The sequence below is a fragment of the Lithobates pipiens genome, unplaced genomic scaffold, assembly GCF_037356315.1.
Source record: "Lithobates pipiens isolate NorthernLeopardFrog02 unplaced genomic scaffold, aLitPip1_a1.2 Scaffold_18, whole genome shotgun sequence".
Lineage (NCBI taxonomy): Eukaryota > Metazoa > Chordata > Amphibia > Anura > Ranidae > Lithobates > Lithobates pipiens.
Genome location: NW_027507758.1, coordinates 211,513,057 through 211,531,746, shown reverse-complemented (window position 1 = coordinate 211,531,746; position 18,690 = coordinate 211,513,057). Strand labels below are relative to the sequence as shown.

The 18,690-nt window shown below is 46.3% G+C and overlaps 1 protein-coding gene across 5 annotated transcripts in view; it reads right to left on the bottom strand.

Annotated features, from left to right (window-relative positions):
* The window catches only part of ARID4B (AT-rich interaction domain 4B), a 2,504,499-nt gene that overhangs the window by 299,290 nt on the left and 2,186,519 nt on the right, over positions 1-18,690 (bottom strand). For all 5 annotated transcript variants that reach the window (XM_077486552.1, XM_077486551.1, XM_077486548.1 and 2 more), the window contains one exon: positions 13,900-14,106. In XM_077486552.1, the coding sequence (XP_077342678.1) occupies positions 13,900-14,106 (207 nt within the window). The remainder of the gene's footprint in view (positions 1-13,899; positions 14,107-18,690) is intronic.

Genomic DNA, 18,690 nt, shown 5'->3' with positions numbered 1-18,690 from the left:
GCTAATGGTCTGTATATTGTTTATTACAATTTATATAGATATCCTCCTGAAGAAGCGGGTGTTCCGCGAAACTAGTAGAGGAGACCTCTGTACTCCACTAGAACTGAACTCTTCTTTGAGTATCTGTAAATGATAAATACTCTGGGGTGGTGTACCATGATTTTAATAATGATGTTCTGTGTATTGTTTTTTCTTTTTTTATGCATTTATTAAACATTAGTAAATTTGAATAATTATTATTTTTCTCTTTTTTTGTTTTTTGAATAAACAGTACCGGTATAGGCCAAGCAGCATTTTTTGGTTTGGGATGGTTCCAGGAGACTAGCGTGAACGGCTGCCCCAATACCCCCATACCAAATTTCTCGATATTTAAGATTGTGGATGATGGTACTTGGTATTTGTATATTTATCAGAGGCGATACTCGTTGAATAACTCCATAATGAAGTTCCTTTGAATCAGGGAAAGTGTTGCATTCCGAGACAGAAAAAGTTAAACCGCTGCAAGACCTAACTGATGGGATATACCTGTATACAGAGCAGAGACATCCGCAGTGGCTAAAATAAAACCGGCCTGATATTTCAAATTTAAATTCAAATACGAAGGAATAAACTGTACTAGCTGTTGGAGATAATTTCCTCTATCATAGCCAGACCTGTCATGACAGGTCTGGCTATGATAGAGGAAATTATTCCCAAAGTACGCCAATACATACCCAGAACCGTTTTGCCCCTCTTCACAATGATGTCCCTATGAGGCATACTCATATATGAACCGTGAGGATGACCCTGGGAGAAATTCTTATAATTATAATTATAATTCTAAGGGATCTTCCCAATCTCTGGGTTTTCACAGGCCCCCCCAAATACCATGTAAGCCCAAAACGAAACGAGGCTCCAGGGGGGGGGGGGCGCCTCCAAAGGAAAAAGGAAAAGAATGCACTTAGGTGCAGGTATTTTTAACTTGAGCAAAACCACATCAATTGATGTGGAGACACGTACATTAGATAAAGGTTTGAAATGTGTTCCTCCCTGGAAATTAAATAAGTTCACTACTTTTATAGATGTACAAAAATATATCCGTAAGTTAAACATCCAGCGTCACTTCCTATCGACACCCCCAAGAGATTTGAGAATAGAGAGACCGAGTTCAAGTGTGCACTCGGGTCTTTCAAACCCTTCTTTATTCAATCCGCCTAATACCACCTCACATTCGATTAATGTCTTTCGTAATTTAGTACTTAATGATCTTGAGGTCCTACCTGTCAAAAGGGTGCATCAAGATTCGGCCATTGCTTTGGGATTGCGATCCTTATGTGAGAGAAAAAATCTTATCATCCGCCTCGCTGATAAGGGGGGCTGTAAAGTTGTGCTTGATAAAAAGGACTACATCAAAGAAATGATGAGACTCTTGGATGATCGCAGCACCTCCCTGGTGATCCCACCATGAAGTACAAAAAGGCTTTAATTGAGGTGGTTGAGCGGTTGAGCTTTTTCTGTCTCCGAATTCAACACTATCCCTGATTCAAAGGAACTTCATTATGGAGTTATTGACGTTCACTACAGAGCACAATTATTTTTGGTTTCAGGGTGTTTTTTATTCCCAAATCAAGGGAGTGGCTATGGGGACTAAATATGCCCCCAGTCTGGCCAATTTATTTATGGCTCAATGGGAGGAGGACGCCGTCTATGCCCTTAAGCAACCTGAATTGGCCAGGTACATAGATGACGTCCCCCTCCTATGGCATGGAGACAGAAGTTTTTTAGATCGATTTATGGCCACTCTAAACTACAATGATCGTAGGATAGTCTTAAACTATGAGGCCAGCCATACCAGTATCCATTTCTTGGATCTTGAAATTATGGCCACTCTGGGTGGCCTCAAGTTCAGGACCTGTTTTAAGCCTACCGACAGGAATGTATCCATTCCTGTCGGTAGCGGTCACCACGATCAGTGGCTGAAATCGGTCCCTCGTGGGCAATAACTCCGGCTTAGAAGAAATTTAACCAATGATACTGTTTTTCAGCAACAGTGTCAGATACTGAGGTAAAGATTTCTTGAGAAAGGATATAGACCTCTAGCACTGGATGCTGACATAGAGGCCGTGTCTAGGGTGGAGAGGCGTTCTCTACTAATAGACCGTCCTAAGCCTCTGAGGGAGAATACATTTAAATGGTTGTTTTTTTATGTCCTTTTCGACTCAGATCAAAGAGATTAAGAAAATTGTAGCTAGACACTGGAAAGTGTTACGTAGTGATCGGGTTTTGGGACTGTTTCTCCCCGAACGGGCGGGCGTTGTTTTTCGAGGTGCCTGCTCCGTTCGCAGTGATATTGCTCCCAATGCCATTGATCCCCCAAAACTGTTTCTTTTTTTCATCAATGCAAGGGGTATTTTCCGTGCAGGAAGTGCAATGTCTGCCTATTTAACACTCTGGGCAGACGCTCGACTAATATGTTTACTTCCGCGGTGACTTTGCGCAGCCACGAAATGAACCATTTTATGACTTGCTCCACCAGGTGTATAGTATACCTGATAATGTGCCCATGCAAATTACAGTATGTGGGGCGTACTATTAGAACATTTGCAATTAGGGTGAACGAACATCTATCCAAAATGAGAAAGGGGTGTACCAAACACAGTGTCCCTCGCCATTACTTGGAACATCATAATAAGGACCTGACAGGTACTCAGTTCCAGGTCATAAATAAATTTGTACCTCATTGGCCTGGGAATTCTTGTGTACGTGGGGTTTCAAGACTTGAAACGTACTGGATATACCAATTGAAGTGCTACTTACCCCATGGTATGAATGTCGAATGGGACATTAATAGTTTTATCAATTTTGCGTGAGTGGCACTTCCTTTATTATTATTCATTTTAATATTTTATTTTCCCCGGGGTTGAATAGCAAAGTTTTTCCTGTACATTGACAATGTATAGGTTTTTTGATGCATATAGAGTTTTTTTTATCATTTTATTTCCTTTTTCGGTTCCGTTGCGTGTCCCCAATTTGTTGGGTTTTATTAATCTTGTGGCTACTTAGTGGAACTGGATATCCTGTTTGATTGTCCAATCCTGAATGTTTTTTATTTGAGGCCAAATACACCTTGCTGACATTTTTTCTTCTGTGGGCATTTCTGTTCATTTTTATTGGTCTTCAGAGGTCATGTGACTATGACGCGGGATGTGGGCATGTCGCTGCTGTGATGACGTAATGACGCAGGGACTTGGACGCTGCCACCGTGATGATGCGTTGCACGTCCTGCGTTCTGATTGGAGGAACGCATACACGCTCGAGCAGGGCTGTCCTGTGGCATTACGGCGGTGCCGCACTTCCATGTGGTGGAGTGAGGGCACTTATTACACGCCTAGGACACGCCCACGCAATGCTGACTACGTCCGGTGGCCATGTTTGTTTAATGTGCTGAAATATATATGGGGCTTGTATATATGAGCTGCCATCTTTCAGCTTTTTTATTAGCAATTCTTACTGACCTGTTGGATTGGCTCTTTACCAGGTCATATATTTTTTGGTGAAGAATTTGTTTCATTGGCTATGGTTCACGACTGGATAGTGTGTATATGAATTCACATATTTTATTCATATATTTTGTATATATTTATTTCTTCAATACACTGATTATCTATTATATGTAGAGTCATATGGAAGGTTTTGTGTGGGCTAATTTGACCCCCACTCTCTAATCTAGATGGAGAGCTGGAGGATACTGTCTTCACTTCCGGTCATGCCCTGCAGGGGGAGGGTCCATTTAGTATCTTTCATGACTCTTTCAGTCTATAAATACTTTGGCAATGTGGGGGGTCTGAGATATTCCCCAGTCGATGACCTATTGTGTTGGAATGCATCGGGTTACGCTTATCTTGTGCTTCCCACATTGCTTTTTATATATTTTATGTGATCACATTTATTTGTCACATTTGTTTTTATGCAAGATGTGAATAAAGTTTTTAGTCTTTTTTGACCTGCACATCAGAGTTCTTTTCCATTTTTCCTGTGCTGTATTGGATTCATATCGAACTATTTGGCTGCACCGTATCGGATTCCTGTGTATTTGCTCCATCGCAAGATCACTAGTGTGGATAGATGCTGCCTTTTTGATGGCTGTGCTTCAGTCCTGATTACCTGGATCCTGCTTGGTTCAGTTTTCCCTTGTGCTAGTTGTTATAGCGCTACAAGCTCATATGATACATTGCCATATGGTATTTGTATCCAACACATCTGGTAAGAGTGTTTCATCTTTCCATATGATTTCCATCTTTTTGAAATCCATTCAAGATCTAGTGTGATTATACCATCTTGGCTATTGAGTCACCTGATTGGACTATTTAATCTGTGGGACTCTTGGTTATATATTTTTTTTGTGGGTGACATCCTACAAGGCCCTGCATGTACATTTATTCACTTTGAAAGTTTTAGTTTTCACCTGCACGGTTGTCACTTTTGATTTTATTGTCACTGATAGGGATGAGCTTTGTGTTCGAGTCGAACATACGTTTGACTCGAACAACGGCTGTTCGCCCGTTCGGCGAATACCGAACGTTATGGGCCGTTCGCGACAAATTTGTGTGGCGCTCACGGCCCACAATGCACTGAGCCATCGCAGTGCATTGCTGGCTCATGATTGGCCAAGCATGCACTGTGACCCCGCATGCTTGGCCAATCACAGCGCCGGCAGCGAGGAGAGCCATGATTGGCCACAGGCCAATTTTGCGTTCTTGCTCTTCTGTAATTGAGCTGTTAGCAATCTGCAGGAGTTTGTGCCTGTTGTCTGTGTGCCCTGACCGCAGTATGCACCATTATATCCACCTACATAGCTAGCTATATTGCTCTTTTGTAATAGAGCTTGCAGTCATTTGCAGGAGATTGTGCATGCTGTCTGCGTGCCCTGACCGCAGTATACATCGTTATATCCACCTATATAGCTAGCTGTATTGCTCTTTTGTAATAGAGCTTGCAGTCAGTTGTAGGAGATTGTGCGTGCTGCCTGCATGCCCTGACCGCAGTATATACCGTTATATCCACCTACATAGCTAGCTATATTGCTCTTTTGTAATAGAGCTTGCAGTCAGTTGTAGGAGATTGTGCGTGCTGTCTGTGCGCCCTGACCGCAGTATACTCCGTTATATCCACCTACATAGCTAGCTATATTGCTCTTTTGTAATAGAGCTTGCAGTCAGTTGTAGGAGATTGTGCGTGCTGTCTGCGTGCCCTGACCGCAGTATACACCATTATATCCACCTACATAGCTAGCTATATTGCTCTTTTATAATAGAGCTTGCAGTCAGTTGTAGGAGATTGTGCATGCTGTCTGCGTGCCCTGACCGCAGTATACACCGTTATATCCACCTATATAGCTCTTCTCTAATTGAGCCATCTGCAGGAGTTAGTGGGTGTTGTGTGCCTCCAGCACAATATACACTACCCAATTGCTGGTTTCCCATCTCCCTTCAGGCCATTACCATGTCTGGAAGGCCAACAAGGAGAGGCAGACAGGCGCGAGCCGATAAACGAGGGCAAGCAGGCTCTGTGTCTAGAGACAACAGTGCTGGTCGTGGACACGGTGCATCGTCATCATCAGCAATTGGGCATGGGACACACTTGTCCTTCTTTTCGGCAGCTGGACATGTTGAGCCGCATCATGCCGAAGACGTGGTAGAGTGGATGACCAAGCCCTCTTCATCCTCCTCATCCTCTCTCACCCAGGCTCAGGGTACTAGCAAAGCAGCTGCCAACGCATCGTCTTCCCTCCTCTCAATGTCATCATCAGTGACTCCTTCCCTAGACCCACCACGTCCTCCTGAGAAGTCTTCTGAACTCTTTGAGCACTGTGTTGGGTACATGCTCCAGGAGGATGCCCAGTGTTTTGTAGGCTCTGATGATGATACTCAGCTAGAGGAAGGCAGTAGCGTGAGCGCAGAGAGAGGAGATGCTCAAGAAGGACAGCAATCTGGCAGTCATGTTCCACAAGCTGCAGCATACTATACAGGTTTGCTACAGCGATGAAGAGGTGAAGAGGGAGGGGATGAGGAGGGCACTGACTCCACATGGGTGCCTGGTAGGAGAGAGGAGGAGGAGGAGGAGGCACATGTCCAACGAGGCAGAATGCCCTCCGGGGGCCAGCTTAGGGGCAGCACACCGACTGAATCACACCGCAGAGCTCCGCCTGTGCAGGGCGCTGCTTCTGCTCGTTATTCTAAAAGTTCTTTGGTGTGGGCCTTTTTTGAGACGAGTGCATCAGATCGCACCGCTGCTATTTGCAACATATGTCTCAAGCGTATCTCGCGTAGCCAAAACATCAGCCGCTTGGGCACCACATGCTTGACCAGACATATGTTGACCTGCCATGCAGCTCGTTGGCAAGCGTACCTCAAAGACCCACACCAAAGAACAAAGCGGACCTGTCCTTGCTCCTCATCAGCTGGGATCTCCAACCACACTAGACCTTCAGTCCTCTCTGAAACCTGCTCTGAGAGGAATGAAGGTGTAGAATTAGGTGTGTCACAGCCAAGTGCTTCCGGGCACTCTGCTAGCAGTACACCCACGTCCGAGTATAGCAGGCAGATTTCCCTGCCCCAGCTGCTGGACCGTCGAAAGAAGTTCACTCCCATCCATCCACATGCCCAGCGGTTGAATGCTAGCTTGGCTAAATTGCTAGCACTTCAACGGCTGCCTTTTCAGTTGGTAGACTCGGCCCCCTTCCGTGAGTTTGTACAATGTGCGGTTCCTCAGTGGCAGGTCCCCAAACGCCACTTTTTCTCACGGAAGGCGATTCTGGCTCTCTACCGGCATGTGGAAGGCCTCGATGGACAGGGCAGTCACCGGTAAGGTGCATATTACCGCTGACTCGTGGTCCAGCAGACATGGACAGGGACGTTACCTGTCTTTCACGGCCCATTGGGTCACTCTTCTGGCAGCTGGGAAGGATGCAGGACAAGGTGCAGTAGTGTTGGAGGTTGTTCCGCCACCACGCCTTCAAAATGCTACTATTGGTTGTGACACACCTCTCTCCTCCACCCCTCCTCTTCTTCTTCCTCTATGGCCTCTTCCAGTGCTCTGTCCTTAGAACCGCGGTGCTCCGTAGGCGTTCCAGGGGCTACGCAAGTACGCAGGCAAAACGATGACATGCCATGCTTGCGCTGGTTTGTTTGGGGGACAGGAGCCACACTGGGGCAGATATTTTGTCAGCTCTGCAGGGGCAGGCCGAGAGGTGGTTGACGCCACGCCAGCTTAAGCCAGGAATGGTGGTTTGCGACAATGGCACCAACCTCCTCTCTGCCCTCCGACAGGGACAACTGACCCATGTGCCCTGTGTGGCTCACGTCATTAACCTGGTGGTGCAGCGGTTCTTGGGCAGGTACCCAGGCTTACAGGATGTCCTGAAGCAGGCCAGGAAAGTCTGTGTGCATTTGCCTGTGCTCGGCTGGCTGAGCTCCAAAATGAGTTGAACCTGCCCAAGAACCGCCTTATATGTGATATGCCCACCAGGTGGAACTCAACGTTGACCATGCTGCAGTGGCTGCACACGCAGTAGAGGGCCATCAATGAGTACCTGTGCAACTTCGGCACCAGGACAGGGTCAGGGGAGCTCGGTTTTTTCTCACCACGCCAGTGGGGTATGATCAGGGATGCATGCACTGTCCTGTCACCATTTGAGGAGGCCACAAGGATGGTGAGCAGTGACAGTGCATGCATCAGTGACACTGTACCTCTTGTCCACCTGTTGGAGCATGCGCTGCGTGGAATAATGGACAGGGCACTTGAGGCAGAACAGAGGCAGGAAGAGGAGGACTTCCTTGCCTCTCAAGGCCCCCTTTATCCAGACAGTGTTTCTGCTATCCCACCCATCACACAGGAAGAGGACGAGGAGGAGGAGGAGGAGGATGATTGTGTCAGCATGGAGGTGGAGGCTGGCACTCAGCAGCAGCAGCAGTCTTGTAGGGATGATTTACAGTCCCAAGAAACCCGTGGACTTGTACGTGGCTGGGAGGAGGTTGCTGCGGATCATGTTGTCCTTAGTGACCCAGAGGACTCCGGACCGAATGTCTCAGCTAACCTACGCTGCATGGCCTCCCTGAACCTGCAAAACCTGTGGAAGGATTCGTATTCTTCGGATCAAGGAGAGGGACCATTACTGGCTGGCCACTCCTTGATCCACGGCACAAGGGTAAGGTTGCCGACCTTATCTTGCCGTCACAGAGGAAGCAGAGGATGAGACATCTCCGGGAGGCCTTGCAGAAAGGTCTGTGCAACGCGTTCCCAGAGACTGGGAGGTTACAAACTCCTGGTCCTGGACAATGTGTTGCTGAGGCATCGGTCAGAAGGAGCAGTGGAGAAGGTGGCCGTCTGACCGATGCGTTCAGACAATTTTTTAGTCCGCAGCCCCAAGGTATGATTGGTTCCAGCAACCATCGCCAGCGTCTGATTTACATGGTGCAGGAATACCTAGGGGCAAGGTCATACTTGGACACCTTTCCTACCGAAAATCCTCTGGCTTACTGGGTCTTGAGGATGGATCACTGGCCAGAGCTTGCACAGTATGCAATTGAGCTACTGGTCTGTCCTGCATCCAGCGTTCTTTCGGAACGCACCTTCAGTGCTGCTGGTGGCTTTGTTACCGATCACAGGGTGCGCCTGTCCACCCACTCAGTTGATCGACTGACCTTTATGAAGATGAATCAGTCTTGGATCACCCACAGCTACCAAGCACCTGAAGCTGATGTAACCGAATAATTTTTTTTTTGAAATATCACATCCCCTCAAGACTGCCTATGCTGATGCTGAGTGACTGTCCCGTTATGTTGATTGTCTATCCTCTTCCTCCTCCGCTGATATGTTGGAAGAACATTTTTGGTTCTGGGTGATGCCACCAGCCCAATTTTTCAGCCCCTGTTTAACAGGGGCGTTTAATTACAATTTTTGATGCAATGCTTTGCAGCAGGGCTCATTCCTGCACCACAACTAGAGTATATGGGAGAGGTTGCAGTGTCGTGGCACCAGTGCCTAAGGCCCAATTTTTCAGCCCCTGTTTAACAGGGGCGTTTAATTACAATTTTTGATGCAATGCTTTGCAGCAGGGCTCATTCCTGCACTACAACTAGAGTATATGGGAGAGCTTGCAGGGTCGTAGCACCAGCACCAGTGCCAGCATCCCAATTTTTCAGCCCCTGTTTAACAGGGGCATGTAATTACAATTCTGGATATAATATTTCACAGCAGGGCCCGTTCCTGTGCCTACCCAGAGTAACTGTGAGGACTTATAGTGTTGTGGCACCAGCACCAGCACCACAACCACCAAAGGTCAATTTTTCTACCACTGTTCAACAATGGCATGTAATTACAATTCTTGATATAATCGTTCACAGCAGGGTGCTCCAGGGCCCACCAAGAGTCACTTTGAGGGCTTAAAATGTTGTGGCAACACCAACACCTTGTTCCGCCATTTCTGCAGAGCATATAGGGCAGGCCCCTACTTTCAAACATCCAACTTACAAACGTCTCCTACTTGCAAACGGAAGGAGACAACAGGAAGTGAGATGAAAAAAGACAGACGGCAAAACAAATTATACAGGGGTGATAACCCTTCCCTATGTTTTGCAAAAAGCTTAAAAATAGATTTTATGACTTGAGCTACACTTTAAAAATGTACCAGTTCAAAATTACAAACAGATTCTACTTAACACAACAAATCTACACAGTCCCTGTCTTGTTTGAACTGCCTGTATACTGCCGTTCTGAGTATATAGGGCCTGGGGGCCCCACGTCTTTCCTTTTTTTAATATGGGTACGAGGTTCCCCTTAATATCCGTACAAGACCCAAAGGGGCTGGTAATGGGCAGGGGGGCTACCCATGCCATTTTTCTCAATGATTTTCATCCATATTGCCGGAACCAGATATTACATTAAAAACGCAAGCAGTTTGAAATGACTTTTTTTCCATTAAATGTCATTTTGTGCAGGGACTGTTCTAAACACGGGAAACATGTGGCACTTCACAGGCTTACTATAGACACCCCCCAGCCGTGATATTTTCACTTTTTTTTCACTTTAGTCATCATTAAAATCAGTGCTCCAAACAAAACTGCCATTTTTAAAAACATTTTAGGCATTGACCCATGTCCCCTGGGGCAGGAGCCAGGTCCCCAAACCCTTTTTAGGACAGTATCTTGCATATTAGCCATTAAAATTAGCACTTTTTATTTGGAACGTTCGAGTCCCATAGACTTCAATGGGGTTCTAAAGTTCTTACGAATTTGCGTTCGAAAGTTCTGGTGCGAACCGAACCGGGGGGGGGGTGTTCGGCTCATCCCTAGTCACTGAGTATAGTAACAGTTTTTTTTTGGATGAATTAGTGCTACACTATTTTGCTGTATGTAATCTTTGGCGTTTGAGTGTTAACAACTTTTTTATCATTTTTGGTTTTAGCGCAGTATTTTTCCACTTTCACATTGAAACAGGGGAAGACATATGTCAACCTTTAACAGATGCTTTTCCATCCCCAGAACCCTTGGGACTAGATTACATGGCTGGAAGGAGGCAGTTCTAGATACTGTAATCCTCAGTGACCTGAGGAGTCTGCTTCTTATGCCTCCATAAGCTTGCGGTGCAAGGGCTCCCTCATTCAAAGCCTACAAAAGGACCCGAGAATACGTGGGGTCAAAGAGAAGGATCACTATTGGTTGGTAACCCTCCTTGACCACCATTGCAAGGGGAAAGTTTTGGAACTCGTCCTGTCCCTACAGAGGGAGCAGAAGATGAAATCTTCAGAGTAGACCTTAAAGAGGAGTTTATGTAAAACCTTTCCAGACTCTGGTAGGTTACAGTCCTGCAGTGGAAAACATAGTTTTGAGGCCTCTGTTGGTCAGGAGAGGTGCGATGGAGAAGGGGGCTGCTTCAGTGATGCTTTTCAAAAATGTATTTAGTTAGTCCTCCGTGCCCAGGACTTTCAGCTTCCACATCCCATCGGCAGCATCTGCATCATATGGTGGGAGAATATCTAGGGGAAAAAATAGAGCGCTTTCCAGTAGGCTATCCACTGGGTTTCTGGGTCATGAGGCCACTGCCCAGAACTTTCCCAGTATGCAATTGAGCTGCTAGGCTGCCCTGCATCCAGCGTGCTTTCCGAACAGGAACTCTGCTGCCAGAGGTTTTGTGACAGATAAGCGAGCGCGTCTGTCCATGGACTCTGTGGACTGGCTGGCATATATCAAAATAAATCTGTCCTGGATTAGCAGAAGCTATAAAGCTCCTGGTGCCAATGTTACTGATTAAATGCTTTCTGGATCTGGATCTGGTCTAGGCTACCTAGGTTTGTGGGTGATTTTATCAGGAAGAACTTTTTTGGTGTGTGGACAAAATTAACACTCAATTTTTTCAGCACCTGTTTTATGGGTGCATATAACTTACATTTTTGGCAGCAAGGCCAATTCTTGCTTTTTACCAAGAGTACCCCTATAGGGTTACGGTGTGAAGGCACAACCGGCACCCAAAGCCCAATTTTCAACACCTGTTACTTCTATCCAAAGTCTTTGAGAGACACCAGTGTTTATCCAAAAAAATCTCTACTCTTGTTTGAAGTGCACTAAATTGTGGTCTCATCATACAGCCTAGCTCCCCAAGCCGTTGTTAACAAAATAAAGAAAGTTTTCAGATAAAATGTAATTTCTTTGGCTTTATGTATGTTATTATTGCTGCAGCAGGTTCTATACACAGGAAGGAGTGCCACTTTACAGGCACACTAAGAGGACCCCCAGGCACTATATTACAGGAATTTTTCATTTTTATGTTTTCACTTTAAGCATCAGTAAATCACTGCTCATTTAAAAATGATGTTTTCTACAAACTTTTGCCAGTCAAGTTCCTCCACCCCAAACTCAATCATTCATATCTTTATGGACCTTGCTTCATCCACTAGTACAATCATTTGGTGGAGAGGGGATTATGGTGTGGGGTTGTTTTTCAGGGGTTGAGCTAGGCCCCTTGGTTACAGGTGAAGGGAACTCTTAAGGCTTGAGCGTACCAAGGCATTTTGGAAAATTTCATGCTACCAACTTTGTGGGAACAGATTGGGAATGGCCCCTTTCTGTTCCAACATGACTGCGCACAAGTGCACAAATCAAGGACCATAAAGACATGGATGATTAAGTTTGGGGTGGAGGAACTTGACTGGCCTGCACAGAGTCCTAACTTCAACTCGATAGAATACCTTTGGGATGAATTAGAGCAGAGACTGTGAGCCAGACCTTCTTGTCCAATATCAGTGCCTGACCTCACAAATGCACTTCTGGAAGAATGATCAAACATTTCCAAAGACACACTACAAAAATAGTGGCTGCCTTTCCCTGCCTGGCTGCATTTTTCAAGCCTGGGCGACACTGCTGCGCTTCTCCTCGCTGACAGGAGTAGTGAGTGACTCTGCTATCACATCTCCTGTCAGCCTATAGTGACAGAGCATAATGCAAGATTATCATAGGGACGCCGTGCATTAGGATAGCCCGGCTCTGTGGCCTGTGGAGGTCATAGGGAGAGTGACAGGTGGGGGAATGATAGATTGAAGGTTGAAGGCTCAGCATGGATGATTAAGTTTGGGGTGGAGGAACTTGACTGGCCTGCACAGAGTCCTAACTTCAACTCGATAGAATACCTTTGGGATGAATTAGAGCAGAGACTGTGAGCCAGACCTTCTTGTCCAATATCAGTGCCTGACCTCACAAATGCACTTCTGGAAGAATGATCAAACATTTCCAAAGACACACTACAAAAATAGTGGCTGCCTTTCCCTGCCTGGCTGCATTTTTCAAGCCTGGGCGACACTGCTGCGCTTCTCCTCGCTGACAGGAGTAGTGAGTGACTCTGCTATCACATCTCCTGTCAGCCTATAGTGACAGAGCATAATGCAAGATTATCATAGGGACGCCGTGCATTAGAATAGCCCAGCTCTGTGGCCTGTGGAGGTCATAGGGAGAGTGACAGGTGGGGGAATGATAGATTGAAGGTTGAAGGCTCAGCTATAGGGATAAGTGAATCTGCTGGGTTTGGTTCGCGATTATTGCTAGTAGTTCAAAGTGTGCAAACTTTGCGATGAAACTCAACAAAGTCAATAGGGGAAGGGGGGGAGGCAATCTTGTTACTCAACTCTGGCCATTTGTAGCGCTAACAGGCACAGGAATCCAGGTATTTCCATGAGGAGAAAAAAAGTATTTCTCCCTACACAAACTTGCCAGTCTTTACCTAAACTCCAATCACACACTGACAATATGGCTGCTGTGAGCCAAAACTTTTAGAGAAAAGGGGGGTGGGTTATCCATTACTTAAAATTTTTGTCTCTTATGACTCAGCTGGCCAGAGGTAAAGGCTATGCATTGAATTATAGGTTTCTTATCATTTATATTAATCATACGTTTCTGGCCAAAAGTCTTAAATACCAAAATCCCAGTAATATGCCTACAAACCCATTGCAGTGGAAACCTGATCATTATCTGCTTAGGAGGGACTCCTGACATTGCAGTTGTGACACTGCCCCTTTGCACCCACTGCCACTTTGCAATTGCACCCTTCTGCACTTGCCACCATTGCACTGATAGGGATTTTTATATATGATGTTACTGCACCAACCGTGCACTGTCATGCTCACTGTACTTATCATGTTCAACGAATGGGTATACTTTTGCTAGTATAGACTTTATGCACCAATGAGCACTTCTGCTCCCATTACCACTGTGCACTTCTGAAAAATCTTTACCAGTTATTTTCAAATGAGTTTAGGTTATCTGCCTGTGAAAACAGTAAATGCTACAATGCTTAGCCAAGAACTCAAAACATCTCAAACGACTTGACATAAACCAAATAAAAGTAAACAGAAAATTAAGGAAAAAAACTCACATAACTGAAAACTCCATTTGTATACTTTAGGTAAATGATCACTGTATTCCTTTTGAGATGTTTCTCTGTCTTTGTTTTCCACACATTTTCCTGGAGGAGATATTCCAGATGATGTTTTCCTTGATGCTACTTCAAGAAATGCTTTTGAGGATTGAACCTTTGCAAGGCTTTCACCACCAGATAGATCTTCACTATCACTGGTATTAACTAAAATAATAAAAAGGTGTTAGATGCAACATTCCTCAGTACTTTTCATACAGAGTAAAGTTGGCAGAGTGATGGTAGCCTGGAATAGTATAATAAGTAGGCAATGCTGAATGACTGGTAGAAGTAATTGCACTTTGTCTTATAAACCCTAAAAGATTTATCTCATAAAATTGTTCTGTCCTAGCCTAGACACTAAATAACTTGCTCAATAGTATATGGACAATAAAATGTTTTCGATCTTCTATTGTTTCAAATTTTCAAGGCACATTTGATTTGGTATTGGATAGTAAGGTGATTTCTTTTTAATGGTGACCTCTTTCTAAAAAGCCAATTAACCACTTTAATACAGGGCACTTTTACCCCCTTCCTGCCCAGGCCAATTTCAGTTTCAGCTCTCTCACACTTTTAATGACACTTAGTCATGCAATGCTGTACCCAAACAAACTTTTTATCTTTTTTTTTTAAAACAGAGAGAGCTTTCTTTTGGTGCCATTTAATCATCACTGGGTTTTTTTTTTTTTTGCAATATAAGAGAAAAAACAATTTTTTTTTTTATTTAAAGGCGTATTTCCTAGTTTCTAGTAAACATTTTTGCACATAAGTAGTTTTGTTCATAAATTTAGGGCAACATTTATACTGCTACATTTCTTTGGTAAACAATTGGCCAAACTGCTGGTTGTAAGCTGAACAGTGGAGCCTTGAGTGGAGTGTGAATAAGTATTGCTTTTTGACTGCTGGTGACTGCTGGGTTGCATTTTTAGGTTCTTTTGGGGATTTTCCTTGTAGATTTTTAATACCCTTTTCTGACACTTTTTAAATAGTTTTTTTTCTTTACTTCCTTCAGCCTACTAATTAAGGGGAGTGGTTAATTGGGCACAGGTGCTTGAGGTCTATATAACTTTGTGTAGAACTCGTGAGCCTGCTCATCTTGAGTCTGTGGAAACTCTAAGTGGAACTGGTCAAAGTGGTGATGTCAGGAAAGGCTGGCTGGGGACAGTGGTCCGTCACCTGTCTGTGTGCGCCTGCGGGTGCCTGGTGCGCGTGTTCGCGGTCGCCCGGTTGCGCGCGTTTGCGGTTGCGCGCGGTTGCTCGCGTGCGCGCACGGTTACCGGCGCCAGGCGGGCTATTTAAACTCAGTTCTCCCTTCTTATCTTGCTGCTTGATCTACAGCGTTCCTGAAACTATTACCTGAATCTGATCTGTTTGTGTATCGACCCGGCCTGACCTGCGACCTTCCCTGCCTTCTGCCTGCCTCTGACCTCCGGCTTGTCTACGACTCTGCACCTGTCTCATCCTCTGGTCCATCCGTGCTCATCCGTTACCGACCCGGCTTGTTCCACGTTCCTGCCTCTGCCCGCTGCATCTGTTCCTGTACTGACTGTCTGGTTTGACCCGGCTTGCCTGACTCTTCTGTGTGCCTGCCCCTGAGTGATCCACCTGTTCCTGTTGGTCTCCTGCTGTCTACTGGTTCCTGTCTGCTGTCACTGGGGCCTGCTTGTCCAGCTACAGTTCCTGAAGTCAGCCAGATCCATCCACCGGCTGTTGATCCTGCCAGGCACTCGTGCTACCTCTGACTCCCGTGCCTCCTGTCACCATCATCAGGGGCCGTGAGTCGGGACGCAAGAGAGGTCTCCTTCTGCATTCCGGGCTCACCACTAGGTACGTGACAGTATCAAGCAGCCATGACCGAGCCCGCGCAGGGAGCCTCTCCTTTGGATGAACTGTGTTTGCATCTGGCGGGTTTGACCCAGGCAGTTAAAGGCCTTCAAGAAAGCTATTCCCGTTTGGAGGAACGTGTTCAAGCCCTCTCCCCGCCAGCTACTATCCAGGGGTCACCATCCGCCTCTGCCAGCATGCCTGCTCCACCAGCAGTGGTGATGTTACCCCCTGAACCTCGAGTGCCCACGCCTGAAAGATTTTCTGGTGAACGCAGCAAATTCAGGGCCTTTCGCAACTCCTGCGAGTTATACTTTGCTCTTCAGCCACGGACTTTTTCTTTGGAAGCCACCAAAGTGGGCTTTGTGATCTCCTTGCTCCAGAACGAACCCCAGACATGGGCACATCGCCTTCTTGAACAAAAGGCTGACGAACTTTCCAACTTGACCTTCTTTTTTGATGCGATGGCCTGAATCTAGGAGGACCCTCAGCTCTCAGCAACAGCCGAAGCCGCTCTCCATGCATTACAGCAGGGTCGCAGAGGACTACGTTGCAGAATTCAGGCGTTGGACTGCAGACACCAATTGGAACGATGCTGCTCTCCGCTACCAGTTCCGGTTGGGTCTGTCTGATCCCCTGAAAGATGAACTCGCCCGTGTAGGGGTTCCTCAGACTCTAGATGAATTAATCAATCTATCCGTACAGATTGACAGGCGCCTACGTGAACGCAGGTCAGAAAGAGCCGCTGGTCCGTCCAGAGCCTGGGCACTACGTGAGGTCCTGCCCAACCAAGATCCGTAAGTGGCTTCCTCCTTCTGCTGATCAAGTCCTTGCAATCACCAATGCTTCCCCTCATCTTGCTCTTTCCGTTTTGTTGCAGCTCCCCGGAAAGAACATCCAGGTTCCCGCTATCGTTGACTCGGGAGCATGCAGCTGCTTCATGGACTCTGTTTTTGCAGCAAAACACCACATACCACTACGCTCCAAGACCCAAGGACTACTGATACATCTTGCCGATGGATCCGCCATCCGGTCTGGTCCTGTCACCCAGGAAACCATCCCCATCTCTGCCAGCATATCCAATCTTCACCATGAACTTTTATGTCTTGACATCATCACCTCACCCTTGTTTCCTGTTATCCTGGGAATACCCTGGCTCCAGGCCCACAACCCTTGCATTGACTGGACTACCAGAGATGTTACCTTTCCTTCACCCTATTGCTTCCAATATTGTCTACCAAAGACTCCCAACCAGCCCACAGCTCTGATGTGCCTGGATACGGAAGCTCGCCAATTAGTTCCAGAGGCATACCATGACTTCATGGATGTCTTCAGCAAGAAAGGTGCAGAGACTCTTCCCCCTCACCGGGTCTATGACTGTCCTATCGAGCTCCTCCCTGGGGCCGAAGTACCATTTGGAAGAATTTTTCCTTTAACTGAACTGGAACTGGCTGCACTCAAGGACTATATTGACGAAAATCTTAAGAAAGGATTCATCCACTCTTCCACATCCCCTGCAGGAGCTGGCATTTTCTTTGTGGAAAAAAAGGACCATACCCTTCGGCCATGTGTCGATTATCGGGAACTAAACAAGGTGACCATTAAAAACCGATACCCTCTTCCTTTGGTGCCAGAACTTTTCCAGAGACTGGGGGCAGCAGTCATTTTTACTAAATTAGACCTACGTACGGGGGGCCTATAATCTGGTCCGCATAAGAGAGGGTGATGAATGGAAGACCGCTTTTCACACCCGATTCGGACATTTCGAATATCTAGTTATGCCGTTTGGGCTCTGCAGCGCCCCCGCCACCTTCCAGCATTTTATAAATGACATCTTCAGAGACTTCCTGGACCTATTCGTCATCATCTATCTGGATGACATTTTGATCTTTTCTGCCTCCATCAGTAGCCATCGTCAACATGTCAAGTGTGTGTTAGAGCGACTCCGTCAGCATGGCCTTTATGCAAAACCAGAGAAGTGTGAATTTGAACAACAGAGTATACATTTTCTGGGACTAATCATTTCTGTTGAGGGCATTAAAACGGACCCTCAAAAAATTTCCGCTATCCTTGAGTGGCCTGCTCCTGTGGATAAAAAGGGTGTTCAGCGGTTTGTGGGCTTTTCGAACTTTTATCGGAAATGTATTAAAGGATTCTCAGCCATCATCTCACCTATTACCCAGCTGACCAAACAGGGAGTTCGATTTCATTGGACTCCCGAAGCTCAAACTGCTTTTGACACCCTTAAGAGACTTTTTACCTCCGCTTCCGTACTGAAACACCCTGACCCGGCTCTCCCGTTTGTTCTGGAGGTTGATGCATCTGAAGTCGCCGTTGGGGCAGTACTCTCACAACGACAAGGCCCCAAGTCTCTTCTGTTCCCTGTTGGCTTCTTTTCACGCAAGCTTTCTGCTCCTGAAAGAAATTATGATGTGGGAGACAGGGAACTATTAGCAATAAAGGCGGCTTTGGAGGAGTGGTGGTACCTTCTGGAAGGAGCAGCTCACCCGATCCTGATCTATACGGATCACAAAAACCTGGAGTACCTGAAATCTGCTAGAAGGTTGAAGCCGCGTCAAGCCAGGTGGGCGCTGTTCTTTTCCAGGTTTGCCTTCCATGTCACCTACAGACCGGGTTCAAAAAATACCAAACCGGACGCATTGTCCCGCATGTTCAATGATCCCAAAGTACCTACCTCTCCGGATACTATTCTGTCGGCAGAAAACTTTCTCCTTCTCCAGGAAGATCTGTTAAGCCGGATTAAGCAAGCTTCCAGTGAAGACCCCCCTCCTGCAGGAGCAAGGCTGCTTGCGAAAGACGGTGTGTTCTGGCTTGAGGACAAAATCTTCATTCCAGAAAACCTTCGGGCCACCATACTCGGGCTCTGCCATGACCATGTACTAGCCGGCCACTTCGGTGTCTCAAAGA